The 27,699-nt window shown below is 49.5% G+C and overlaps 1 protein-coding gene across 3 annotated transcripts in view; it reads right to left on the bottom strand.

The window, feature by feature from the left end:
• Positions 1-8,811: 8,811 nt before the first annotated feature.
• Positions 8,812-27,699, bottom strand: part of ST3GAL2 (ST3 beta-galactoside alpha-2,3-sialyltransferase 2) — a 48,860-nt gene continuing 29,972 nt past the window's right edge. For 2 of the 3 annotated variants that reach the window (XM_059383796.1, XM_059383797.1), the window contains 6 exons: positions 23,756-25,135; positions 20,775-20,968; positions 15,957-16,136; positions 12,475-12,520; positions 12,054-12,173; positions 8,812-11,276 (listed from right to left, as the gene is read on the bottom strand). In XM_059383796.1, the coding sequence (XP_059239779.1) occupies positions 11,103-11,276; positions 12,054-12,173; positions 12,475-12,520; positions 15,957-16,136; positions 20,775-20,968; positions 23,756-24,094 (1,053 nt within the window). In that variant the 5' untranslated portion in view covers positions 24,095-25,135 and the 3' untranslated portion in view covers positions 8,812-11,102. The remainder of the gene's footprint in view (positions 11,277-12,053; positions 12,174-12,474; positions 12,521-15,956; positions 16,137-20,774; positions 20,969-23,755; positions 25,136-27,699) is intronic. The other variant, XR_009400986.1, reaches the window with a different exon arrangement.

Below are 27,699 nucleotides of genomic sequence, written 5' to 3'. Positions count from 1 at the left end.
AACCTTGCCAAACATGTCACAGGAACCAGTTCCTTGCCTGTAGCTGTTCCTGTGATGGGGAAAACCCTTAACCGCTTCGTGCCCTTCCCTAGCATCCATCTACCCCTGCCAGGCCATAAATCCAAGCACTTCTCTTCCAAGAGGCCTCTGTGTCACGGACTGTATGACTACATCATCCAAATATGCTGCTTCACCCAGAGAAGGGTTACACATCTCCACTCAGCTCACGCATGGCATAGGACTTCTTTGGCATCAAGAACATGAGAACTTCTTGGAGCAGAAGCCTTACAAGCAAGCATATGGATCACCAGACTCTCTTTTTCCTGCCCCGGAGACCCCAGATCCATCCCAGATGGTACCACACTACCAGTCTGGGTCCCTGAGAGACTGTGATAAGCAGAGAACCCCAGGGTGGATATGTGGCTTGAGGGAGCAATAAACATTGCTATTTTGAACCACTGGAAGTTTCATGGGTGTTTGTTACTCTAACAACCTAGCTCATCGTTACCCTTCATGCCATGGAATGACTGGTTCCCTGTCCCGCCACCCTAATGCCAACCTGGAGAGCAGGTAAGCCCCAGCCACGTCCACAAAGTTCCCAAACGGTTTCTTGACCCACTATCTCAGAAGAGAAAACCATCGTCAATTCCCAATTATTTAAAAAGCCAGAGATGGGTTCAATAAACAACCACAAAAGAAGCTACTCTGTGGAGTCAGAGGGAAACCAAGGAAAGAAAATGTGTCTGCTAAGTACATGAGTAAACATCACGCGTACCAAACTTTCCTTCCCACAACCCCTGTAACCTACAAGGAAGGAATGAAAGAGGGATCAACACCCATGGACAAATGAAATGGGGGCAATTAGATCAGTAGGAAAGGAATTTAACAAAATGTTTGGAACACACACAAACAGGATGAAGAGCTCCCATTTTTAGCAATACAGGGTACTATATAGAGCATGAAAAATAACACCAATCCAAAAACCAGCTACAAAGCTGGGAAAAACAATTTATATATATCTATATCTATCTATGTATACATATATATGTTTTATATATTCAAACAGATTATATATATCTATATCTATCTATGTATACATATCTATGTATACATAGATAGATATAGATATAGATATATATAATCTGTTTGAATATATCAAAGAGCTACCACTTTTAGAGTTTTATTTTTTACATTTAGTTCTGATTCACTTGGCATTTTGGTGACTGGTTTAAGGTATGGATATAATTTTATCTTTTTCCAAATGGTTATTCAGTTGTCCCAAATAAAACTTATTTGAACCTCTCTCTTTTCCTAAGTGATTCGAGAGGCCATCTTTATGATTAACCACATTTCTATATAGACCAGGTCTAGCAATCAGGCTAATGAAACAGACCAGAGTATCCAGAAATAGACTCAAGTGATCATGATCATGGGAACATTAGGGTAGTGGTCACCCTCAGAGGAAAGAAGGGGTTTGTGCTTGGCAGGGAAGATGGAGTGGGGAGGCCTCTGGACTACTCCCGCAGCCTGGGTGGTGGCTATGAGGGTTCATCTGAAAATAAGTTGGTTAAGGAGGCTCCACACTGTTTTGCATATTGGCTGTACCCATTTATATTCCCACCATGAGGGCTCCCTTTCCTCCTCATCCTTACCAGCACTTCTCTCTCATCTTTTTTTTTTTTTTTAATTTGTTTATTTATTTGAGGGGGAGGGGCAAAGGGAAAGAATCTCCAAGCAGACTCCCCACTGAGCAGGGAGACTGACTGACTGACCGGTGCAGGGGCTCAATTTCATGACCCATGAAATCATCACCTGAGCTGAAACCGGGAGATGAACGCTGAACTCAACTGAGCCACCAGGGCCCCCTGCTCTCATCTTTTTGGTAACAGCCACCCCAACAGGTGTGAGGTGATCACTCATTGTGGTTTCGATTTGCATTTCCTGAGGATTAGTCGTGCTGAGGACCTTTTTCTGTACCTGTTAGCCATCTAAGTATGTACTTCGGAAAAATGTCTATTCAGATCCTCTGTCCACTTGTTAAACAGTCTGTCTGTCTATATCTATCTATCTCTCTATCTGCTATCGAGTTGTGGGCATTCCTTATATATTTTGGATATTAGCCCCTCTCAGATATGTGGTTTGCAAATATTTTCTTCCATTCTGGAGGGTGCCTTTTCTTTCTTTCTTTCTTTCTTCCTTTTTTTTTTTTTTTTTTTAAGATTTTATTTATTTGACAGAGAGAGATCACAAGTAGGCAGAGAGGCAGGCAGAGAGAGAGGAGGAAGCAGGCTCCCTGCAAAGCAGAGAGCCCGATGAGGGGGCTCAATCCCACGACCCTGGGACCATGACCTGAGCCGAAGGCAGAGGCTTTAATCCACTGAGCCACCCAGGTGCCCCTGGAGGTTGCCTTTTCATCTTGCTGATTGGTTTTCGTTGTTTTGTTTGCTGTGCAGACACTTTGTAGTTTGATATGTTCACACTTGTTTGTTTTGCTTTTGTTACTTGTGTTTTCAGTATTATATCTATAAAATCAGTGCCAAGATCAATGTCAAGGAGCTTTTTCCCTATGTTTTCTTCCAGGAGTTTTATGGTTTCATGTCTTAGAGTTAAGTCCTTAATCTATTTGGAGTTAATTTTCATGAGTGATGGAAGACAGAGATCAATCAACTTTCATTCTTCACACTAATAAAGAACTATTCTATAGGGGCACCTGGATGGCTCAGTGGGTTAAGCCTCCGCCAGCAGCTCAGGTCATGATCTCAGAGTCCTGGGATGGAGCTCCACAACAGGCTCTCTGCTCAGCAGGGAGCCTGCTTCCCACCCACGCACACACCCTACCCCCATCCCCACTGCCACCTGCCTCTCTGCCTACTTGTGATCTCTATGTCAAATAAATAAATAAAATCTTTTTTTTTTTTAAATTTTTAATACTTTATTTATTTAGAGAGCACAAGCAGTGGGGAGGGGCAGAGGGAGCAGGAGAGAATCTTTTTTTTTTTTTTTAATTTCTTTTTTATTTATTTATCAGAGAGAGAGAGGGAGAGAGTGAGCACAGGCAGACAGAATGGCAGGCAGAGGCAGAGGGAGAAGCAGGCTCCCTGCCGAGCAAGGAGCCCGATGTGGGACTCGATCCCAGGACGCTGGGATCACGACCCGAGCCGAAGGCAGCTGCCTAACCAACTGAGCCACCCAGGCGTCCCTAAATAAATAAAATCTTTAAAAAAAAAAAAAAAAGGAACTATTCTATAGCACGCCTGGGTGGCTCAGTTGGTTAAGAGACTACCTTTGGCTCAGATCATGGCCATCCAGGAGTCCCAGGATGGAGTCAGCATTGGGCTCCCTGCTCAGCAGGGAGTCTGCTTCTCCCTCTGACCTCCCTCATCTCTTGCCCTCTCTCACAAATAAATAAATAAAATCTTCCCCCCCAAAAAATTCTGTAACCCAGTAATTCCACTTCTGGGTATTTATCTGAAAGAAATGAAATCATGGTCTCAAAGAGATATCTCCACCTTCATGTTCAGCGCAACACTATTTACAATAGTGAAGACATGGAAACAACCTAAGTGTCCATCAATGGGTAAATAAAGAAGATGTGGTGTGGTGTGTGGGTATGGGTGTGGCTGTTTACCATAGAGTATCATTTAGTCATAAAAGAGGAAATCATGCCATTTGTAATGATGGACCCTGAGGGCATTATGCTAAGTGAAATAAGACAGAGAAATAGTATAATGATCTCACTTTGGGTGGGATCTTTTTTCCTTTTTTTTTTTTTAATAAATGGAATCTTAAAAAAACAAACTCACAGAAACAGCAGATTGGTGGTTGCTGGGGTTGGGGGTGGGGGTGGGGGTGTGAAAGTGGTCAAAAGCTACAGACTTCTAGTTATAAAATAAGTAAGTTGTGGGGATGAAATGTACAGCATGGTAACTATAGTTGACAATACTGTATGTTTGAAAGTTGCTAAGAGTAGACTTTTAAAAGTTCTCACCCCGGGGCGCCTGGGTGGCTCAGTGGGTTAAGCCGCTGCCTTCGGCTCAGGTCATGATCTCAGGATCTTGGGATCGATCGAGTCCCGCATCGGGATCTCTGCTCAGCAGGGAGCCTGCTTCCCTCTCTCTCTCTCTGTCTGCCTCTCTGTCTACTGTGAGCTCTCTCTGTCAAATAAATAAATAAAATCTTAAAAAAAAAAGTTCTCACCCCACACACGAAAAATTTTCACTATTTAAGATGGCTAACTAACCTTATTGTGGTAATCATTTTGTAATATATATACACATATAAAAGCACAACATTGTATACCTTTGATGGGTCCGTACACCTTATATACCCACACAATATTCTATGTCGGTATATCTAATGAACCTGGAACAATACACAACATCCTCCTTTTTCTAATTCTTCCGTATAACATGCTCAACCACCTCTTTTCTTTTTTTTATTCCATTTCAATAACCAAATGGCAGTGGGAATTGTTCTTCCTTTACCACAGAAATCTATCTATAAATATATTTATTACAGATAATATTATCCTATCTTTGCTTTGCCAAATAAATTTCCATTATGGAACTTTTAAAAAATAATAATTCATGATCTGTTTTTCTACATTAATCTTTAAATCTTTTCTGCATATGTATTAAATTCCATGACAAAAATAGTTTTTTGGGTTTTTTTTGACACAGAGAGAGAGATCACAAGTAGGCAGAGAGGCAGGCAGAGAGAGAGGCAGAACCAGGCTCCCTGCTGAGCAGAGAGCCCGACGCCGGGCTTGATGCCAGGACCCTGAGATCATGACCTGAGCCGAAGGCAGAGGCTTTAACCCACTGAGCCACCCAGGCGCCCCTCAAAAATAGTTTAAAAAATTAATTTAAAAAATGCATTTAGATGCATCGGGCTCTCTGCTCAGCAGGGAGTCTGCTTCCCTTCCTGTCTCTCTGCCTGCCTCTCTGCCTACTTGTGATCTCTGTCTGTCAAATGAATAAATAAATAAATCTTAAAAAAAAAATGCATTTAGTGGGGCACCTGGGTGGCTCAGTGGGTTAAAGCCTCTGCCTTCGGTTCAGGTCATGATCTCAGGGTCCTGGCATCAAGCCCGGCGTCAGGCTCTCTGCTTGGCGGGGAGCCTGCTTCCTCCTCTCTCTCTGCCTGTCTCTCTGCCTACCTGTGATCTCTGTCTGTCAAATGAATAAATAAAATATTTTTTAAAAATGCATTTAGTGATTGGTACACCAGCATCTTTGAGGAACTCTGTGGTGGCTGTCCTGTATAAGTCATAGAACAATGAGACCCCCAACAGGATAAAGGCCCAAAAGACATGCCTAACTAGTGCCTAAATGCTGAGATGGTAGTAAGCACATTTACCACAACAAACCGCAGTATGGTAACTGGTGTTTTGACCTACAAGGATTTGGGACAAGTTAATGGACCATTAGAGTCTCTAGAAAAGACATAAATGCTAGACCTGCTAATGTTCTGCTTAATGGGCACGGGAGGACAAAAACGAGGAGTACTGAGCAAACAGAGTCACAGTGACGGGGATTTACAGCTCCTCGCCTGTTCTCAGACCTAATTCAGGGCACACACGGAACCTCTTTTTCAAGGGGATCCCAGGGTCCTTTGAGGAGTGACTCTCTGACATAGCTCAGGTGTGTAGCCTGAATCTTGCCCAAGCCTTTCTGGAGGAACCCATTTTCTGGAGTGACAGTGTGCTAGGGAAAGGAAAGTACCCAGAGAGTCAGGAATTATCAGATACCAGCTCTGATGTCTGAGTACCAGCTGTTCACCAGTTAGAGTCGGAGCTTATTACGGCAAATAACAAATGGAGCTCTGATCCCAGTCTATTTAATGGCAGGCGCAAGGAGACCACAGACCCATTTTAAGGCACAAGCATATTTGGGGTGCCTGGGTGGCTTAGTTGGTTAAGCATCTGACCCTTGATCTCAGCTCAGGTTTTGAGCTCCTGGTCATGAGTTCAAGCCCAACATTGGGCTCCATCCTAGGTGTGGAGCCTACCTTAAAAAATAAAAAAATAGGGTGCCTGGGTGGCTCAGTTGTTAAGCATCTGCCTTTGGCTCAGGTCATAATCCCAGGTCCTGGGATTGAGCCTTGCGTCAGGCTGCCTGCTCAGCAGAAAGCCTGCTTCTCCCTCTCCCACTCCCCCTGGTTGTGTTCTCTCTCTTGCTAGGTCTCTGTCAAATAAATAAATAAAATCTTAAAAAAAAAAAAAAAAAAAAAAAGAGGGTACAGACAAAACTCTTGGAGATATTGCAGGCAGGGCTCCAGACCACAGCAATAAAGTGAATAGCACAATAAAGTGAATCTAAAGAATTTTGTGGTTTCCTAGTGTATGTTATGCTTACACTACACTCTAGTTCATTAAGCATGCAATAGTATGTATAAAAATGTATATACCTTAATTAAAAATACTTTATTGCTAAAAAATGCTGACCATCTTCTGGGGTTCCAGCAAGCAGTAATCATGGATCACTAATTGCTACACCAAATATAATAATGAAAAGGTTTGAAATATTATGAGACTTGCCAAAATGTGACATAGAGATACAAAATGGGAAAATACTGTTGGAAAAATGGCATGGATGGACTTGTTCACCACAGGGTCGCCACAACCTTCAATTTGAAAAAACAAACAAAAAACCCATCTGCAAAGTGCAAAAATATTAGTCATGCCTGCAATTTCCTCAGTCCCAAAAAAGAGACATTTACTCCCTGGCAAAGCCCCCATATTGGTAACCTGACCCATGGAGTGAGGGTGATTAAGAAGGATAGGCCAAACATAAGTCCCTGGAACTCTCTCCAAGATAGCAAGTCAAAAGTCAAAAGTCAAAAAAAAAAAAAAAAAAAAAATCAATATCACTCTGGCAGGATCTATAGATTCGTGCTGCCATCAAACTTGAGTTGTACATGGGTGGGTGATTTCTTTCTCATCCCATTTACTCACCATCTTGAGTAAGAAATGGTTCTCAGCAGTCCAGGCTACGTCTGCACTGTCCTGCCACCAGGCCTTAGGACTCCGCCAACCAAATGCTATTAGAGCATCTGCGGTAGACAGAGATGTATGGAGTCTCCAAAAACTCCAAATAAGAGAATTACAGCCCCAAGTTCTAGGGTTTTAGAAAAAGACCAATACCCTCCAATACCTCCAATACCCTCCTTCACAAAAAGTATTCTCCATCTGAAAAGCAACTCCTGGCTTGCTTTTGGGCATTGGGACAAACGGAATTACAGGATACCAACTGACTTTAGACTCTAAGATATCCATTGAGAGATCCATATTATTCGATCCACTGAACTATAAAACTGGACATTCAGTGGCATTCCATTGCCTGATGGAAGTAGGCTGAAGGGATCCAGATGGTCCAAGAAAATGGTACGAGGAGGTGCCTCAGATGCCTGTGGCACCTGCTCCTACCGTTCTGTTGATTTCCTGCCAATCCACACATACAGCATCTGCATAGCCTGGAAATGTAGGCAGAAAAGTCCCATCCTGGTGCCTATTGGGTGTGCATACTATGTGGCTCCTGCTGATCCACTCAGGTGCCCCAAAAGACAGTGGTGGAGAACCACCGTTTCACAGGGCATCTGTGGTAGTCCGGGGTTGGGAGGCCTCACGTACAAGGGGTGCGTGTCTGGGAGAGCCTATTCAGCCAGAGCGGCTCCACCTGGTTGAACAGCCATTTTGTTGTTTATGCATTAAAACTTAAACCGACTCTGTCCGCCCCCCAGGGGACTTACTTAAAAGCAAGTCCGGGAAACCAGTAAAATATGGTCGACCAGGGGCACCTGGGTGGCTCGGTGGGTTGGGCCGCTGCCTTCGGCTCGGGTCATGGTCTCAGGGTTCTGGGATCGAGTCCCGCGTCGGGCTCTCTGCTCGCAGAGAGCCTGCTTCCCTCTCACTCTCTCTGCCTGCCTTTCTGCCTACTTGTGATCTGTCAAATAAATAAATAAAATCTTTTTTTTTTTTAAAGATTTTATTTATTTATTTGACAGAGAGAGATCACAAGTAGGCAGAGAGGCAGGCAGAGAGAGAGAGAGGAGGAAACAGGCTCCCTGCCGAGCAGAGAGCCCGATGCGGGACTCGATCCCAGGACCCTGAGATCATGACCTGAGCCGAAGGCAGCGGCTTAACCCACTGAGCCACCCAGGCGCCCCTAAATAAATAAAATCTTAAAAAAAAAAAAAATGGTTGACCAGTCCCTGATAACAGAGCCCAAATACAAGGGTAGGTCAGGTCAGGTGGAGAGAACAGGCGGAAACCAGGGATGAGTTGGGCCAGGTGGAGACATCCAATCAGTGCGGCGCGCATACTGTCTCCCTAGCTACCAAGGAATGTGGGCCCCGCCTTTGGGTGCCAATTCTAACCAAGGCGATAGGCTAGTTCAAATAGCTACTATGGGGTGAACTGTAATTCAATTGGCCACCGGTGTGTGACCTAGCATGACTGTGCAGCTTTCCCTGTGTTGCAATCTCATAGGCCACCCGTGTGTGTGGTCAGGCTCAACCACATGGCCTTTGCCCTATAAAAGTCAGTCTGTAAGGCAGGGAGGGGTCGCCCTCTCTGTAAGAGGTGGCCCAGGACGGTCGGTTTGATTCTTGATGCTTGGTGAGAGATAAAGCTTTATTCGACCTTTGCTTTGTATCAGTCTCGTTCCTTTGATGACGGAACTAACAGGAGTCCTTTTCCTCCTTCCTACGTGCCACCCGATGTTCTCAGTCATTACTCAGTCACAGCTCCCCAGTGACAGAGAGGCCTTCTTTCCACAACCGGACCCATTTCAGAATAGACAAATGACTATATGTTTTTTTTGTTCTTTTTAATTCAGAAAGAGAGAGAAAGGGAAGAAAATTTAAGGAAAAAAAAAAACAAAACATTTGTTTAAATAACTATTGCAGAAAAGGAGATCTGGGCTGGATGCTGGGACCTACCTCTTCCAGAAAGGGGATTTATTAATGTTTAAACAAAACAAAACAAGAAGAAAAAGGAACAAAAGGAAATAAATTATTCTGCTCAATACTGTTTGGCATAATTGCATTGTTTTTTCATCTTCTAAACACTCTGAACAGCCTCTTCAGGAAGCACTGAGATGAGACTGGCAAGAATGGCTGGTGCCTTGACTCTCTAAAATGGGGAGGGGGGTGTGCGCTGAAAGACGCATTCCGCTATAGGCCCCCCAAATCCACCCTCACTCTTTACTCCTTGTACTTCTGGAATTGGGAAGGAAAAGACTCAAGCTAAGTTCTCAATACATTAACTTTAGGGGTGCCCACTGCCCTGCCCCAATCCTCCTCTAAAATACTCCTCGGCATTACTGTTTCCCCAGCCAGCTGCAGGAACCACACCAACGGCTAGGAGGCTGCTTGGTGGTATCCGCTCACTAAGATAAAGGGTGGTATTTGTGTTCCTCACTGTTGGGAAGGGGGATCCTATTAGTGGTTTGGAAGCTTCACAGAAGCCCTTTCCCCTCCTCTGAGAAACTTCCCCAACCTCAAAGGGTGAGAATACCATCAGCAGCTTCCTCTGGGAGTTAAAGCTGGGTTCAGTCATGCAATTAACTTCCAGGTGTAACCCCTGTTTGTTAGCATCTCTGCCCTCCTGGAGCTGGAAATGGAAAAATGGGTTAGAACGAGGAGGCAGGAAGTGAGCACGGGGAAGGGAACGCATGGGGAGGAGAGGAGGCATGCAGGCGGGCAAGTCTACTCCTCCCCAGCTAGAATCCCAACTATTTGCATGGCCAGCTTAAAATTTTAAAAGAATCTTTGTTGGTCAGCCATCCCTAGTAATCTCAAGTTAATTAAATTAGGAGACCAAAGCAAATTTCACCCCCAAGCAAGAGGTTTCCTACTCCTCTTTGGGGTGATGGGTGAAGAGAAAAGGTGCATGCACCAGGCAGCTGGGCTCCCCAACTCCAGCCGTCTTTCCTACGTGTTGCTTCCAATCCCTAGAGCCGGCCAAAAACGAGTGAGTGGGGGGTAAGGGGTGGAGAAGCAGCAGTGCCCCCCTCCCAATCCCAGGGCAAGTTTTGATTTCTGTTCCAGGACAAGTAGGCTGTTGAGGAGGCCCAGGGCCAAGGGAGAGACACTAAAAAAGTTGTGGGTGAACAGTAAGGGGCCGAGAGTACACGAGAGTGAGAAGCACCTTACATCTGAAGTGACGGGGCTTCCTTGTCCCCTGCCCTGTTCCTTACACCTGTGTTCCAGAGTTAGGCCCTAGGCAAATCCCGCTCCCTAGCAAGAGGTGAATACAGTTTTAGTATTCTGGTGAGATGTTCAATGCCCTGGTCAGAAAGGCCATTCCATAGGGTGGCCAAAGGTGGGGACGGGGAGAAGGGAGGATGAGAGGACCCACCCGTCACTGCGTTTCTTTGGTGGGTTTACACTCACCCATGTGAGCCTGACAGGTAAATACGGGGTCCCAGATTCTCGGAGGCCTGCAGCGGTCTGAGAGGGCTCTAGCTTTTCCCCTGGGATGAAAGCGCGCTCCCTGGAAACCACCTGATCTCCCCTAGACCACCAGAAAGGAACGGCCAACGCCCCTCGGCGCACCCCGAGGTCACGAGGACGCCCGGCAAAGGGAAGCCCAGCTGCCGTAGCCCCCGGCCGAGTAAGGCCGACAGGCAACTGGCAGTCTTCCTGCAGAGCCTGAGGAAAGAACTTGGCTGAGGCCAAACCAACCACACTACTCCTTAAAAAGCATGAAATAAAATCCTACCCAAAGCGTAAGGAAGTGGGACTCAGCGGCCGCCGGCCCGCCTCCGAAGGCCATTGATTGGAAGAGACGGGCCCAGCGCCGGAAGTTCTCCTTGAGTCGCATGATTGGTTGAGAGTTTCCGCTCCGACTGCAGCGCTGATTGGGTGCCAGGCCCGGGCCAGCCCCCAGAGTCTCCTGATTGGCAGGGGACGGCCGGCCCTTGCCGGACTTGCAGCATGATTGGTCCAGACCGCAGCCGCATCGCCCCCAAGGCCTGGAGATGCCCAAAGGGGCGCCGCGCTCTTGCCGAGGCCGCAGCCCTCGGGCTGGCCTAGAGTCCCGGCCGGGACCGCGCGCCGCCGTCTCGCGGCTGTCCGAAAGGATCACGGCGAGGCCGGGCTCAGTTGCCTCGGTAGACCTCGATCTTGCTGGCCTTGGCCAGCATGTCGATGATGTGGGCCTCGAAGTCGGCGTCGTGCACTCCCGTCTTCCGGAACTCCCCCGCGTACCGGTTATTCTCCCAGTAGTGGTGCCAGTTGCCCCGGCTGTCGGCCCCGAACCCGTACACGTTCACCTGCAGGGGAGGGCAGCGCACGTCACCCCGCGGCGGGGACCGGGAGAGCCTCGGGTCGTTGACGGGCCGCGGTTAGCGGAGCGCGGGAGGCACCGGGAGGAGGACCGGACAGCCGGGCCTGGAGCTGAGGACACCGCCCCAGGAAGACGGCTGCTCCCTTTCGGTTCTTCCGCCCGGTTCCCTGCACCAGGACCCTCAGTCTAGGGCTAGGACAGCTCTCCAAGCTTGCTAACATCCCTTCTGGTTTGGGTTTTGGGTACTTTTGGAGTACTTTACAGTGTTCCAGTACCACACACTCATTTACTGGCAGAAGTGGGTGTGCTTGGGCCTGAGCACCGCGGAGCATGGCACAGCAGCCCGGTTGCTAGTGAGAAGCAGCCCCTTGAACGACTGGCCTCCAGGGTTAACACAGGGCAGGCCTGTCGCCCACAGCTATGGATACCATCCGCTGGAACTTAACTGCATTGTTTCCTTTATATTTTTGATTATTTGTTTTCTTTATGGCAAGTAATAACCAATTATGGTGGTAGGAGTCTATTTCCTTTTTAAATAAATTTAACTTCCCACTGAAATGATTTCAGGTTTGGTAAAATCATGGACATAGTGACTCTGGGAAATGAAGATGTATACTTTACAGCCCAGAAATGGGGAAAATCAGAGCCACTTGGTTTCTGCCTACAAAAATGCATTTCCGTTGCTCTTACCACTTAGTAAGAAGGACTGACTCCCTCTGCTCCATGGGTATCCCTATTTTACCCCTAACACTGGGCAACTCACCTCATCACACACATGCAGGGCAAAGAAGAGCACCAGCATCCCTGTGGAAGGGTACCGCCCGTGATGCTCTGTCCACCGGTCATGGATGTACTTGAAGAAGGCTGGGTTATAGATCTGAACCTGGGAGGAGAAAAGGGAACAGATGCATGAGAGGCTTTGGGGGTCTGAAAACTCAGGTCAGGCTCTGAGCAGCTTCTGCCAGTTCCTCCATGCTTGCCAGCAGACCTGTTTGTCCATGTTCCCTGGTTCCTATGGACTCTAAGGGGGGTCAGGCATACCAGCAGATGGGGGGGGGTACTCTCAAGGTTCTGGAAGGGCACTGGGGGTATACCTGAGCCACCAGACTGGGCACACCATGAGTCAAGTCTGCACTGTTTCCAATGAGATGGGGATGAAGAAGGGGGAGGAGGAGGGAGCTTACCTTTTCTTTGTCCACTCGAAGGAAGGACTTCACTGGCGCATAGGTGCTTCAAGCAGAGAGAAAGATAACATTTAGATGGCCCCTGGGATCTAGAAAGGCTCAGAGATGCCTTTCTATCCTCCCAGGCTTGAGTGATGACAACCTTACAAAAGATCCCTGCCTCCAGACTGCTTCCCATAGCACATCTCTGCAGTACCCTGCTCAGAAACCTTCAGAAGCTACTCACGTCCTTCAGGAGAAAATGAGGATGTTTTAGACAAACACTGGGGTCTTCCGTTATCCAGCCGCAACTTTTCCTTCCACAACACTCAGTTGTGAACTCCCCCACTTGATTTAGCCAATCATTTCATACCCACTGCGTCCCTGTCTTACTTGTGACCATGATGACCCTCTCGCTACTATCCTCACATTTGGCACAAATCCCTCCTTTCCAATTAGTCAGCCATGGCACCTATAATCTATACTCCTTTTCTAACTATTATGGGACTTCAATTTAATGGCACTTATTTTAGCCCCTATGTCTCCCAAACATAAGATAATGTCTAAGAAATGGTAACATATTTCTGTGCTTAAAAAATATGTGGTGGGGTGCCTGGGTGGCTCAGTTGGTTGAATGTCTGACCTTGGATCCGGTCATGATCTCAGGGTCCTATGATCCAGCCTTGGGTCAGACTCCGTGCTCAGCAGGGAGTCTGCTTGTCCCTCCCCACCTCACCGCTCTTCCCTTTGTCTCAAATAAATAAATAAAATTTTTAAAAGATTTTATTTATTTATTTGGCAGAGATCACAGTAGGCAGAGAGGCAGGCAGGGCGGGGGGATGGGAAGCAGGCTCCCTGCTGAGCAGGGAGCCTGATGCGGGGCTGGATCCCAGGACCCTGAGATCATGACCTGAGCTGAAGGCAGAGGTTTTAACCCACTGAGCCACCCAGGCGCCCCTCGCCCCTCAAATAAATAAAATATATATATTTTTTAATGTGGTGGCAGGGCCACCTGGATGGCACAGTTAATTAAGTGTCTGACTCTCGGTTTCAGAACAGGTTGTGATCTCAGAGTTGTGAGATCAAGACCTATGTCAGACTCTCATTCAGCTCAGAGCCTGCTTGAGTTTCTCTCTCCCTCTCCCTCTGCTCCTCCCACTTGTGCTCTCTCTAATAAATAAATCTTTTGGGGCACCTGGGTGGCTCAGTGGGTTAAAGCCTCTGCCTTCAGCTCAGGTTATGATTCCAGGGTCCTGGGATCAAGCCCCACATCGGGTTCTCTGCTCAGCAGGGAGCCTGCCTCCCTCTCTCTCTGCCTGCCTCTCTGCCTACTTGTGATCACTGTCAACTAAATAAATAAATAAAATCTTTTTAGAAAAAGATTTAAGGGGCACCTGGGTTAAAGTGGCTCAGTGGGTTAAAGCCCCTGCCTTCGGCTCAGGTCACGATCCCAGGATCCTGGGATCAAGCCCCACATCGGGCTCTCTGCTCAACAGGGAGCCTGCTTCCTCCTCTCTGTCTGCCTGCCTTTCTGCCTACTTGTGATCTCTGTCAAATAAATAAATAAATCTTAAAAAATAAAAATAAAAAAGATTTTAAAAATGTGATAGCAGGCAAAAGGTAGAAATAGCCTAATTGTCCATTGATGGGTGAATTGATAAATAAAATATGGTATATCCACATAATGGAATATATCCAGCTTTTAAAAGTAATGAAATCCTCTACATGCTACAACATGGATAAACCCTGAAAACATTAAGCTAAGTGAAATAAACCAGACACAAAAGGAGAAACACAATGATTCCACTTACATGAAGTACTTACAACAGTCAAATCATAGACACAGAAAGACTAGTGGTTATCAGGGGCCTAGAGAGTGGAGGAAATGGGAAATTATGATTTAATAGGTACAATTTCCATTTGAAATTGTGAAGAAGTTCTGAAGACGGATAAGGTGATGTTTGCACAACAAAGAAAATATACTTAATGTTACTGGACTGTGTGGTTAAAATACATTTTATGTTATATACGGTTTTTTGGCTTATTTATATTTTTGGTGGAGGATGTGGGCAGTGACCCGAGAAAGCTAATTTTTACTTATTTTTGCTTTTTAAGTAATTGCTACACCCAACATGGGACTTGAACTCATGACCCCAAGATCGAGTCACATGCTCCACCGACTGAGGCAGCCAAGTGCCCCATGTTATATACGTTTTCACACACACACATACACAAGCACAAAAACATGGTGAGATAGTAGGTTACTGGCTACTGCCTGCACCTTGAGGGTAGGGATGGAGAGAGTGAGGGTGATAGCTAAGGGATACAGAGGTATCTTTAGCTCTTTAATCTTCTTTTTTAAGAAGATGAAAGAGTTCTAAAATAAATTCTGATGGTTATACAACACTATATTTAATAAAAGCCACTGACTTGTATACTTTAAATATGCGAACTGTATGGCATGTGAATATTTTTTTAAAGATTTTATTTATTTATTTGAGAGAGAGAGAGACAGATCACAAGTAGGCAGAGAGGCAGGCAGAGAGAGAGGGGGAAGCAGGCTCCCGCTGAGCAGAGAGCCCAATGTGGGGCTGGATCCCACGACCCTGGGATCATGACCTGAGCTGAAGGCAGAGGCTTAACCCACTGAGCCACCCAGGCACCCCATGGCATGTGAATTTCATCTCAATAAAGCTGTTTAAAAAAATCCTTGAGCCTGGGTGGCTCAGTGGGTTAAAGCCTCTGCCTTTGGCTCAGGTCATGGTCTCAGGGTCCTGGGATCGAGCCCGGAATTGGGCTCTCTGCTCAGCCAGGAGCCTGCCTCCTCCTCTCTCTCTGCCTGCCTCTCTGCCTACTTGTGCTCTCTGTCAAATAAATAAATAAAATCTTAAAAAAAAAACACAACAACTTGGTGATGAAACTAATGTAACATGTATGTCAATTATACTTCAATTTTTGAAAAGGGGTGGGGAGGGGCCCTGGGTGCCTCAGTCAGTTAAGCGTCTGCCTTCGACTTAGGTCATGATCCCAGGGTCCTGGGATCAAGCCCTGCATCGGGCTCCCTGCTTGGCAGGGAGCCTCCTTCTCCCTCTGCGGGCTACTCCCCTGGCTTGTGTTCTCTCTATCTCTCTGACAAATAAATAAATAAAATCTCAGAAAAGAAAGAAAGGAAGAAAGGAAGGAAGGAAGAAAGGAAATTGGTGAATTGAATTTCCCGAGGTTCCCAGCAACTGCCTCTACAGAAAACTCTCAGATGGCAGAGTTCCCACAGTCAGGAGCCACTTCCTGGAAAGGAGACCAAAACCTTTCCTCGCCTTTCTACTACCAGGATGCCCGCAGTGACTATGCAGGAAGTGACACTGAACAGGATGACTTCCCTCTTCACCAGCCCCTCTTGGTCAGAATATTCAGTTAACAGAATTTTCAGAGCCAATCCCTGGGAAGAGTCCTCTCGAAATGCCCCGGTCTCCCCTATTCCACTCCCAGTCCGCAGAGTGACTTACAATCGGATCTGCCCTGTGGACAAAGCGCTGGCAATCCACAGGAGGTCCAGGGCTTTGAAGGGCACCAGCACAAAGCTGACGTTGGCGGGCAGGTTCTTGGCACTCTCTGGGTACATGAAATGGTGGGTGGTTCGGCTGCCAACATCCTGCTCAAAGCCCACGGTTGGCGCCTGATTCATCCTGCAGGGACAAGAGGGTAACATGAGAAGAAGCCGCCATGGAAACCGGTGCAAGATTTTTAGAAGATGATTTGGTACTAGCCATCGAAAATGTAAACGGGTGACCCAGCAGTTCCATCTCTACATGTCCTACAGAAATGGTGGCCTAAGTCTGCCAAGACATGTGTACAAAGATATTCACTGTATTAATTCTTAGAGTTGGGAAAAGGAGAATTAATTTAACAATAAAGACCAGTCAGTACGTTGTGGCACATTCATATAAAAAATACTACGGAGCCATGAGAATGAGTGGAGCGGATCTCCGTGTGCTGGTCGGAAATTAGCCCAGCGAGAAAACCACGTGGTGTGACGTGTTCATCCCCTTTCTTTCCTTTTAACGTGTGTCTTCTGAATACTGCTCTGTGCTGCAGGAGGGAGGGAATTAACAACACACAAAAGGAAAACTTAAAACCAAATAGTGTGGTAGGAATTTTTTGTATACAAATGTAACAAAATCTGGAAGAGTACTGAAACTGGTAACAAAGGCTACTCTTGCGAAATGGGATGAGGAGGGATAATTCATCTTTTAGGGTATACATTTTTGGGTTTTTTCCCCCCATTAATAAGCACATATTACTCTTATGCCTTTTTTTTTTTTTTTTTTTTTTTTTTAGGAAAGAACAGCCTTCTACAGCTTCAACCTTCCCTGGCTGTTCTGTCCTCTCTCCTAGAAGACAGTAGAAGGACGGTAAGAAGTTGCAGTGTTCCCTCAGCCCCGGGGCTGGATGACAGCCTCTACAGCGCCAGGCCCATGCCTTCTGTCCTTGTACTTCACCTTCTTATCTGTCTTTTTGTTCCAAGGCCAAGTGGGATGCGCGGAGTTCTGACAGCACCCACCTCGGCTGTCCCCTGGTGATGTGCAGTGTGGCTCTGTCTTTCCCATACTGCTATGGAAGGACTCAGAAACCCAGAGCAGGCTTGCCACTCTCCTGGGTATAACAAGCCAAGAAGGCTTCTACTTTCTTCCAAACAGTGCAAAACACAGGATCAATAAAACCAAAGCTCCCTCTTTTGCAGAGCATCCTCAAAACAGGTGATACAGCTTTGAACACAAATGCGTCAGTCTTTTCTGCTGTGACCATTTATGAGAACATTCCTGTCTCGCGTGGACCACCATGCAGAATCATGACTACCCAGGGAGATGGCCACAGCCTTGCCTTCCAATGGCAACAAAGGAACCTGGGAGAGAGGGAATCAAGTCTCCAGGTGTTTTCCCTGCTTTTTATGCCGATCCATAAAACGTGTCCTTACAGGGGCTGGCACCACTAGCTGGGCTGGGTAAGGACCTCCTGTGACACTGGGGCTCCCACAATGCCTTCCTCCTGCCCTTCTCCCACTGATGGCAAGATGCAGTGCGAGCATGTCCAGAATGCCCCCCCGCCCCCCCGCTGGTCACATTGTTGTACCTCCTCTCTGCTTCCCTTCCCTTCAGGGACTGGAGACTCTCTGGGGCTGGGAAGCCATAAAGCCCAAGAGTGGCCTGATTAGGAACTAGAGGATGAGTCTTTGTTCTTGGCCATTTCTGTTCTAGTCTGGTTCAAGCAGAAGCCTAGAATCTTCCCTGCAGGACTGTGCTGTGGCTTCTATTTCTTTAGGTTAACTGCCGCACTGCCACCTGTCTTGGTGCCCCTCTGTTCGCTGGTCTTTAGATTTCAGAGATATTGTCTGTTAGAAGAGCCTAGAAGTATCTTTTCCCATGTTATTAGTAACCATTGGTTGGGGGTTGTATAGCTCTGCACACAGGACTAGTATGTCCTGTGGTCACCATAGCTACAGTCTGGATCTGCCTTCTGCCACATTAGCTCTGGGGTCTGTGAGGAACAGAGCAGTTTGGAAAGAAAGCCTTAACAGGGATGGTGTTTCTCAGCTGCCTGGGGTATGTAAGGGGGTAGCAGGAGGCAGAAGACTTGGGTGGGTGACACTCAAGTTGGCTGGGCCTGGACTGGGCAGGAGCTGGGGTCAAAGTTCACTCTGGTGAGTACCTGAGAAACAAACCTCACCTCACGTGAAGTGCAAAGGCCAAATTGGTCCCACAGATCGAAGGGCTGCAAGTGCCCAGGCTGGCCTCTGAAGACACCCACAGGCCCCCCATCTACCTTTCCCACTGCATCTGCAGCCACAGTTCTGACAAAGTCCTGTCTTAGACCTGTCAGGCAGCATCACTGCCTCCAGCTCCCTTGGTCCCTTCCATTTGCTGGGCAGGCACCAGCTTCCAGAAGTCTGGGAATGAATGGAGAAACAGGTCCAAAAAGATGTTTCAGAGCCTCCAAGGTAGAGGGTAGGCGCAGGGCATGCTTTTGAAGACAGGATTTTGTGTCGAGGCTCTGATTCATTCTGGAGAAGCCAAGCCCTGGAAAGGGGCCCGAGCGGGATGGAGAACTACATCTCCATGACTCAGGGGAACAGCATTCTAGGAGTCTGTCTGTTCCTGGTTCCCTCCACCTGCCAAAGAAGCACCTGAGGATAGCAGCACAGGAAAGGCAGATGTGGATTCTTCCCTGGGGTCTGGTATGCACTTGCCTTGTCTCTTTCATTCATTCACGTATTTCTGGTGAGCCTACAATCTGCCCAGTGCTTGTTTTAGGAGTTGTGGATCTATCTGCTGGTTGGCTGAGCAGGACCAGCTCAACTCCATTTGGAGTCACCAGCAGGGCTCAGAAGACACAGAAGAGGAGGAAGCAGCTGGAGAGCGGCATAGGGAAGTATGGGTAGAGCCATCATCTCAGCCATCCAGCTCAGTGGGGTCTTATGTTGGTCCTGCTTCCGTGGAGCAGGGAGACTTCCCCATGGGTTCCAAAACGAAGACATGCCTATAAGCAAAGAGTCAACTCCACTATCCCCTAGCAAAAAGCCAATTCACGCAGGGTCAGCCCTTCCACAAAGCAATTTTGGGGTCCACTCCAAAACGCACATCTCCGAACCTGGTCCAGGTAAGGAAACCTCTGTAAATTCCTCTCGGCAGCCTGGCCTGATCGGGTACCAGCCAGGTGTCATAGGAGCCGAGCCTTTTGGTGGCTTCCATGGACCCCGGAGCCTCCCAGCCATCACCGACATGCACAGTGAAAGCACCCACTTGGTGTACAGGCAGGAGGGTGGGGCAGCAGGCGTTTCAGGCACTCAACAGCATTTCCCCGGGCTTTCCAAGGGTCCCAAGGCTGCAGGGGAGTGTGGACATCTCATTCCCTACTCGGAAAGAACTCCCTCTCCAGCAACCAGCTTGCCTCCCTCACATTGGGAGTGCCAGCAGCGGGAGGATGGAGAGAATCTCAGGTGCCTCTGGGCTCCTGGATGAGGCCTAGTATCCCTCCTCTCCCCCACCCCCAACCATTCTCAACTCGAGAAAGGTTTCGCAAGGAATGAGAAAGGTTTCGCAAGGAACGGTGAAAGCCTCAGAAACACACTGCTGTCTTGGTGTTGCTATGGTAACAGCAACAGTTTCTAAGACAAAGCCCTTCCTTTTGCCTCCTGGGGAACCTGGTCTTTCTGCAACAGCTTATCCTAAGAGATGCTTTGTGAAAACTGGGCGTTTTCAGCATCTTCACTCTTAAGGCGCTTCTTCCACCAAGGAGTGGGATTGAAAGACCCCCACTGTGGCACTTCCTGTCCCCCAAGTCAGGGAGGAAGTCAGAAAACACAAGTTCAGGAGCAGAATGAGCAGCCCGTGTTCAAGTTACAAGTCTACCATCTAGGGGCACCTGGGTGGTTCAGTCAGTTAAGTGTTCCACTCTTGATCTCAGCTCGTCTTAACCTCAGGGTCATGAGTTCAAGCCCCGTGTTGGGCTCCACACTAGGCGGGGAGCCTATTTAAAACAAAACAGGGGCGCCTGGGTGGCTCAGTGGGTTGAAGCCTCTGCCTTCGGCTCAGGCTCAGGTCATGATCTCAGGGTCCTAGGATCGAGGCCCGCATTGGGCTCTCTGCTCAGCAGGGAGCCTGCTTCCTCCTCTCTCTCTCTCTGCTTGCCTCTCTGCCTACTTGTGATCTCTCTCTGTGTGAAATAAATTTGAAAATCTTTAAAACAAAGCAAAACAAAAAACAAGTCCACTGTCTAGTCCCTGTTCACCTCCAGACTCATAGCTCTGTGTCTTTGAAATGAACGCCCTCCCAACCCCTCTCCTTTCCTCAAGGCTGGGCACAGATGTCCTTTAAATAATCTGAACCTTATGAAATAAAGGTGAGGGATAGCAGCCCAGAGCAAGCACTGAGCAGTTCCTCTTCCTGCCCAGGACCTCTGTCTTCCTTGAGTCTGCCAGAAGGAATCATCTGTGGCTATTAATCAAGACTCTAGTGCAGGCTATCACTTTTGGGCCAGCACTGAGGGGATCAGGCTAGAACTCTGGTGGGAGTTTTTTACCAGAAAACAGCCAGGACTCTACTCTCAGCTCTTTCAGGAGGAGTTCAGAGCTAGAAACTGAGTGCTGGCCTCGAGCAAAGTATACGATGGGGGTTCTGCCTCCCCGTCTACCCAACGAACAAGAGAGAGACCTGGCATCAGAGACTCACAGCAGTGGGCAACTCCTCCACTGCAGACAAGGCTAAGGAAGCCAGTCCCTCCTTCTGGAGGCCTGTTCTGGGCCCACCCTTGGGCGCCCCGGGGCTCACCTCATGATGAAGTTGTGCCCATCCACATCTGGACCATAGCCAGAGCCCCGCAGGTTACCCGAGTTCCCCACGACGGCGCAGCGCCGGCACTGGTGGGGGTCCCGGAAACGGTATGGGTTCTCGCCTGGTACTATCTGGAACAGCTTCTCCAGCACCTCATTGGTGTTGTGTGACTTGAACTGGGGCTGCAGCATCTGTCAACACAAGGGGAGAAGGAAGGTGAGGGGATTATGCGAGCAGGGAGGGATTCCTGCCCACCTGCCTGCCCTCACTTTCTAGTCTCAGGGAGCGAAATCGTCTCAGCATTGAGGATGTTCCCCTTCTCCACACTAGCGGTGTCCCTTTCTCAGACTGGTACCCTGCTCATCAGGAGCGACCTAATGCACCGAAGGGGGGTGGCGGTCAAGGGGTACTGCAAAGCAGAGAAACTTCCGGGCTTGTCATGCCTGCAGATGCCCCTGCTTTGCTGTCCTCTCAAGGAAGCTACAAGTCACCTGAGAGTCATTCCGAGGTGCGGTTAACGTGAAAAACCCTGTGAAGTTTGGGGGCTCATTCCGAACCAGCCTACAGAGGGCGCCCCTGGGACTTAGCCGGAGGGCTCAAGGTTACAAAAGCTGCAGGTGAGACAATATCCACCAGATAAAGGCAGGAACCCTCCCCCCTTCCTGAGCCCTGGGGAGGAGGAGAAGGGAAGGCAGTGACACACAAAAATTCCTTCCAAGTCAGGATGGCTGGAATGAAACTGGTTCCCTGAGCTTCCCACCACCAGTGACCATGAAAGACCATGACCCGAAGCTGCAGCAGCCCTCCGATGCCTACGCGCCAGGCAAGCAAACCTCAGAGGGAAGCATCAGATGGGGCCTATGGCAAACAGGAGGCCCCAGCAAAAACGAGTGACATCAGCCAACTGTTGCCATGTGGTATGGTGAGCCCAAAAAGACCAAATTTTCCAGTTTTTTGAGAAGCTGAAAATATACATTTCATGTGAAATATCCTAATTCCTAAACGTTGGCAATGAATGCAAATATTTTTAAAATATTGAGCAAAAAAGGGGAGCCTGGGTGACTGAGTTGGTTGAGCGGCCGATTTGATTTCAGCTCAGGTCATGATCTCAGGGTCCTGGGATCGAGTCCCATGTCAGATTCTGCACTACACGCAGAGTCTACCCCAGATTATCTTTCTTTTTCTCCCTCTCCCCCCGCCCCTGCTCTCATGCACTCTCTAAATAAATAAATAAATAAATAAATAAAATTTTTACAATTTTTTTTTTACAGATTTTACTTATTTATTTGACAGACAGAGATCACAAGTAGGCAGAGAGGCAGGCAGAGAAAGAGAGGAGGAAGCAGGCTTCCCACAGAGCAGAGAGCCCGACGAGGGGCTTGATCCCAGCACCCTGAGATCATGACCTGAGCTGAAGGCAGAGGCTTTAACCTGAGCCACCCAGACGCCCGTACAATTTTTTTTTTTTAAATGAACATACTGTACTGGGCCCACATGCCACAAATCAGTAAGGTAGAAACCAAGGAATACGCTCTATAGGGGACTCATGGGGGGCTTAGTCAGTTAAGCATCCGGCTCTTGGTTTCGGCTCAGGTCATGATCTCAGGGTTTTGAGACTGAGCCCAACTGGGCTCTGCACTGGGCACAGAGCCTGCTTAAGTTTCTCTCTCCCTTTCTGCCCCTCTATCCTCCCTCTCTTAAAAGAAAATGCTCTGTGGTAGGAGCCGTACCCCATCCACGGGTCTACCTCTGTCTAGCAACCTGTTTTGGCTCTCGACGGCCACCACAGAGACCTATGACCTTGGGCAAACCCTGTGCACTATCTAAACACTGATTTTCCCCACAAAATGAAGGCTGTGACTATGATTAACAGGCAGAACCCTTCAAGGGCTCCAGGCTGTCACAGGATGGCCTGTGGAGTTCCTGGTGACCCTTGCTCTGTAGACCTCCCCATTCTTAGGGACGTGGACAGTCTGGGTCAGGAAGTGGGATCTGTACGTTGTTCTGATAAGCCTGATCGCATGAGCTCATTCTTACTACCTCCCTGAATGTGAGAAAAATGGGGAGTCATCATTCACCCTACCTGCCAGGTAGGGAAACCAGGAGCCATGAGCTGCCTCCCAAGTCCCCCACTGGGGAATGCAGGCAGCCTGTGGGCCCCTGGGAGAAGTACTGACACTGTTCCACCTGACATGTGGCAACCAGATGGCCCTGGTGGAGCCTGGGGAGTGATGCTCCAGAGATGACAGGGATGAAAGGGAATTAAAAGCAATAGAAAGGTGACAGGATCCAGAAGAGCAGGGAGGCATGGGCACAACTGTCCCTTCATCCACTCCCCTTCATCTTCCTTATCACCCAGAGGAAATGACCATGTTTTCTTATCCCAGCCCCGAAGACAGTCTCTTCCAGCAATTGTGAAAAACAAAACAAAACACAGAAGAGTGGCTCTCACAGTGTTTAAAATTATTGTGAGCCAACATTCACAAATTGGGATAGTTAGCAAGAAACTGTGGACTTCTGGGTTCTCTTAAAGGGTCAGAAGATGCAGCAGTGGCGGGGCGGGGGTCACACCTCTGCAAGAGGGGCTGCAGCTGAGATAGGCTGTGTCCTTTATCAAAAGCAGACCCTCTCCCTGCCACGGCCTGGACTTCTCACCGTCTTCCTCCTTGGGGTCTGTTTCTGTGTGCCCTCCCAGGCCTACTAGGGATTCCTCATCTCTGCTTGGCCCCTACAGGCACTAGAAAACAGTTCTGCCTCCCTCCAGGTCAAAGTTTGCTCTGCCTTTCAGAATCTCTGACCCCAGTAGATGGCTCTGGTCAAGCGGACCTAATACTTTGTCAGGGCTCTGGAGGCCAGAGGACAGACAGCCCAAATCCCAGGGCTGGGGGGGCAGGGCTGGAAGAGTGACTCCCAAACAGGGGTACAGACCCCTGGAGATGGGGCAGCAAAGGGTAGGCAGGAGGGGCCACAGCTCTCACCATCCACCACCTCTGGACATCTGGAGGCAGATCCATGTTCTCTCGGGTCCACACGGGGGAAATGTTGCTGTTGAAGTGACTATCGAACCAGTCAGAGGCGCCAGTGTCACCCATGCAGCGGCGGCAGGCACAGCTCTTTCCAGTGAGCCCTTCCTTGCTGAGGCGCTGCAGGCCAGCATAGCCGGGCACCAGCTTCACCCGGTGGGTCCCGCCCAGGCCCCCTGAGTCCAGGTAGGGCAAGGTGGCCATGCTGTGATGGGAGTAGGTGAAGAGCAGCGACATGATGAACACCAGCAGGAAGGCCACGGAGAGGAACCACACCCGCAGCGAGCACTTCATGGTTTGGCGCCTCAGGGGGCTAGACCACCAGCCTGGGGGGCGGGCGGGTGTCACCGTGGCCACTCCTTTCCCAGCCCACTGACGGGCCAGCCACAGCGGAGCCTGCCTCTTCTGGCACCACGTGCAAAGGGCATAGGGACACGTGCTGAGGAGGGGACAGAGGCAGGGGTCCCTTACCACACCCTCCCTCAATGTAAGGAGAAAGCACAGTGGGCAGGAGTGGCTCCCCTGTCCCTGAGCCAGTCGGGTGCCAGCTTATGGCTTCATCGGGTCTCTCTGTCACTAGCTGGGCCACAGAGGCTCTGACTCTCCTGCTGCCCTGAAGAGGGGGAGGTCAGTCCATTCCAGCCCTCTAGTCCCTTGGGGTTGCTGGCTGCCAGCTCTGGGGGGCCCCCTCTTTGGTGGCTCGAAATGGTCCAGTCTGGAGCATTCGGGGTCCTTGTGGTTCATGAGCAGACACGGAGGCGGCCCCTCGTCCCCTGCAGTGGGGAAACCCTAAAACCCCAACCACAGCAGAGAGCACATGGGCTTCAAACGGCCTGGATTCCATCCGAGAGTCCTCCCCAGCGCAGCTGGCCCTCCTGGCCCAATCCCTCCACCAGAGGAGGGAACAAGGCCCCAGTCCTGCGAGAAGAAACCCAAGAAGTGCTGTGGCTGTCGGAAAACTCTGCCGCAGAGACCAAGATCCTTCTTGCACTAGGTTCTGCCTTTCTACTTCCCATTCGAGGTGCTGGGCCCCTCTGATGGTCACGGCTCCAAATGTGGTTAGAGGGTGGTTCGCAGAGCTCCTGTTCCTGCTGGGAGGTCCTCCAGAGCCTGGGAACAGCTGCCGCTCAGCAGGAACCTGCTTCCAACGCTGTCTGGGTCAGCTGAACGTGTGCCGAGCTCCCTGCCAGGGCCCGGCCCTCCTTGGTGCTGCTGCTGTTCTGCCCATCCCCAGTCCCCTGAGGGCTGCTGTCCCGCTGTTCCGCTCCCGCTAGCAGTAATCCCCCGGCAGGTTCCCCCTCACTCCGTCAGGCGCCAGGCTGCCGCAGCATGACCCTGAAATTGCAGAGAGGAAAAGTAGCATGCAGATAAATGGCACGCACACACACAGGCTCTCCCCCCAGCCCTGCCCCCAAGTCCCAGAGGGGACACAGCTAGCAGTAGAGGAGACGCCCACTTAACCAAAGGGTGGACAAAAGAAAGGGCTCTCCCGTCCGGACCCACAGACGCTCTCTGCTGGCTGCAGATGAAGAGATTAGCTCCCTCTCGCACTTATTAGCCAGAAGATAAACAAGGCCGTGAAGTGATTTCCCTGGAGTCCACAGCGACTCCCTGGAAGAACCGGGTTTAGAATGTTCCTAGTCCAGCTATGGCGAGGTTAATTTCAGGTGAAACTGAAGAGAAATCGGCCCAGAGGAAGATTACAGGAAACTGCAGATATGACGCCCCACCCTGGGGCTCTCTACCCTCTGAGTGCCTGTGACAAACTCCTCTGAGCAAGAGACAGGGTGGTGGAGGAGGGGTAGGCCTCTGTCCTGGGATCTGCCCCCTCCTCTCCTGGGTGTGGGCTCTAGATGAGGTATTTCTGGGCTAGCTCAGTGAAACATTAACAATCCTTCCGACCCTGGTATCGGGGAGAGAACCCGACTGGGTCAGGATGGGGAGGTGCTGGGCTCAGCATCCCCACCAAACGGCCGACTGGACAGCTGCCTTCTTCTGTACCTTATGGATGAAATGGATGCCAGGGTCCCTGGGGGCATGGACAGTCTGAGGCCTCGTGCTGTCCTGGTGGGCAAGAGCAGGGAGAAAGGGCTGGCAGTGTGTGGATGGGCCCTGAGAAAAGGAGTCTGAATCCATGCCGTGGGTAAGGGAGTCTGAGCCAGAGTCAGGGACAAGGCTGAGGGTGGAGGCCGTGGCTCCACGCCACGCGGATCACTTAAATCTGGCTGCCCGCCTGTCCCCCATCAGCTTTTCTCCAAATCCAGCTAGCCCCAGTTCTGATCTGGCCCCAGGGCCTCACAGCTCCTTGCTGAAAGCCCCAGCTCCAGCCAGCCCTTCCTAGGTTCTCTGTTCCTGGGTCCTCTGGCGGCTGCCGGCAGCTTCAGAAAAGGCGTCTCAGATTCTGCGTTCAAGAACCTCAGCTGCCCCTTCCACTCGTGGCAGCTCAAATTTCTGGAGCCAAGCCAAACCACAAAGCCATTGGGGAACGGAACTAGCATGTTCCAGTAAGGAGAACATTATTCTGGGTGGCGAAACAACACTTGCAGAAGTAAAGCAACTTGCCTAAGGTCACAGTCTTGGGAGCAGAGGTGAGATCTGTGTCCAGGTCTACCTGGTTCCAAAGCCTATGACTGGCCAAGGCGCAGAAAGAGGCCTGTGAGTTCTTTCAACTACCAAAGGGCTCTGAGAAGAGCGACAAGGGGACCCAGGAGCTGGTTCCCAGGGTCAAGAGTGAAGCTTTCCTCATTTGTCTCACCCAGGGTTCTTGGCTCTAATTCCCAGGGGCTCCCGCAGCACCGGCTCCAAGGTGCTTTACTGTAGATGTTTTACTGCACCCATTTGGAAGGCCAGACTCCATGCATGGCCTTTGGCTGATAGTGTGTAAACAGGAAGCCAGGTCACTGTCTCTTCCCATTCTCCCTTTGTCCCTTTCTACACCCAACATCTAAGGAAAAGAACTTGGTTTTCCAGGTCCTGTGACCTGTGGGGAGAGCCAACCACAAGGCAAGTGGCGCAAGAAAGCAGTGACTTTCTGAAGAGCTTCTCCATGGAGACCTGGTTTCTGGTGGGCAGCCCACTGAGACCACTGAAGGTGGGGGCTGGGCAGACGCTGGCACAGGAAGCTCCAAAGGAAATCTCTCCCCCACTAGGGAAGTCAGTAACTCCTTGGGATTCTAACTCAATGAAGGGGGCATCTGAGGTAACCAGCTGCTTTGTGGGGGAGAGGGAAAGCCCTAGTTTTGTCAGTGTGTTTGGGAAGAGCAAAGAAGTGGAGTAACCAGCAAAAGCCCTTGCTTTGTGAACCCCGTGGCCAAGCTGTTCCCGGAAGCTTGAGCAGCTCAACATGTGCTGAGGGCAGAGACACAGGGAGGAATCATTGCTGAGACTAAGAAACATCAGAGGCTCCTAGACATGAACCCCAAATCCCAGAAGTCACCCAGCGCTGCCCCTTGTGGAGTGCTTTCGCCCATCTTGTTTCCTCCAGTGGGATCCCGCGCCCTCCAGTTGCTGATTTCTCCCCTCGCAGCTGCCCTGATCATGCACGTTAAGCCCGTGAATGCACACACCCGTATAAAAAAGCTGGAGGGAGGACACACACTCTGCTGCCCACAAGGGGAAGCAGGCCCGTCTTCTGGGGCCACCTGGCTGCTGGGGACTTGTTCATTCCACTGATTCTTAATGGACCAACGCTGGGCCAGAGGGACAGTGTGGGACAGGACACTCAAATCCTGTCCTCACAGAGCTTCTGGTCTAGGTGCAAATACAAAGGGAAATTACAGCGAGCCAGGAGAGAAGACAGAAGAGTGAAAGAGTGCAGAGAGAATGAGGAGGTGACAAGCCTGACCTGTTACAACAGAGAAGAAGGTTCATGAAGCAGGCGAGGGTGGCGAGGGTGGCAG

Source organism: Mustela nigripes, chromosome 17 (genome assembly GCF_022355385.1).
Source record: "Mustela nigripes isolate SB6536 chromosome 17, MUSNIG.SB6536, whole genome shotgun sequence".
NCBI lineage: Eukaryota > Metazoa > Chordata > Mammalia > Carnivora > Mustelidae > Mustela > Mustela nigripes.
The sequence above is the reverse complement of the archived record's forward strand: the minus strand, read 5'-3'. Positions and strand labels throughout refer to the sequence as shown.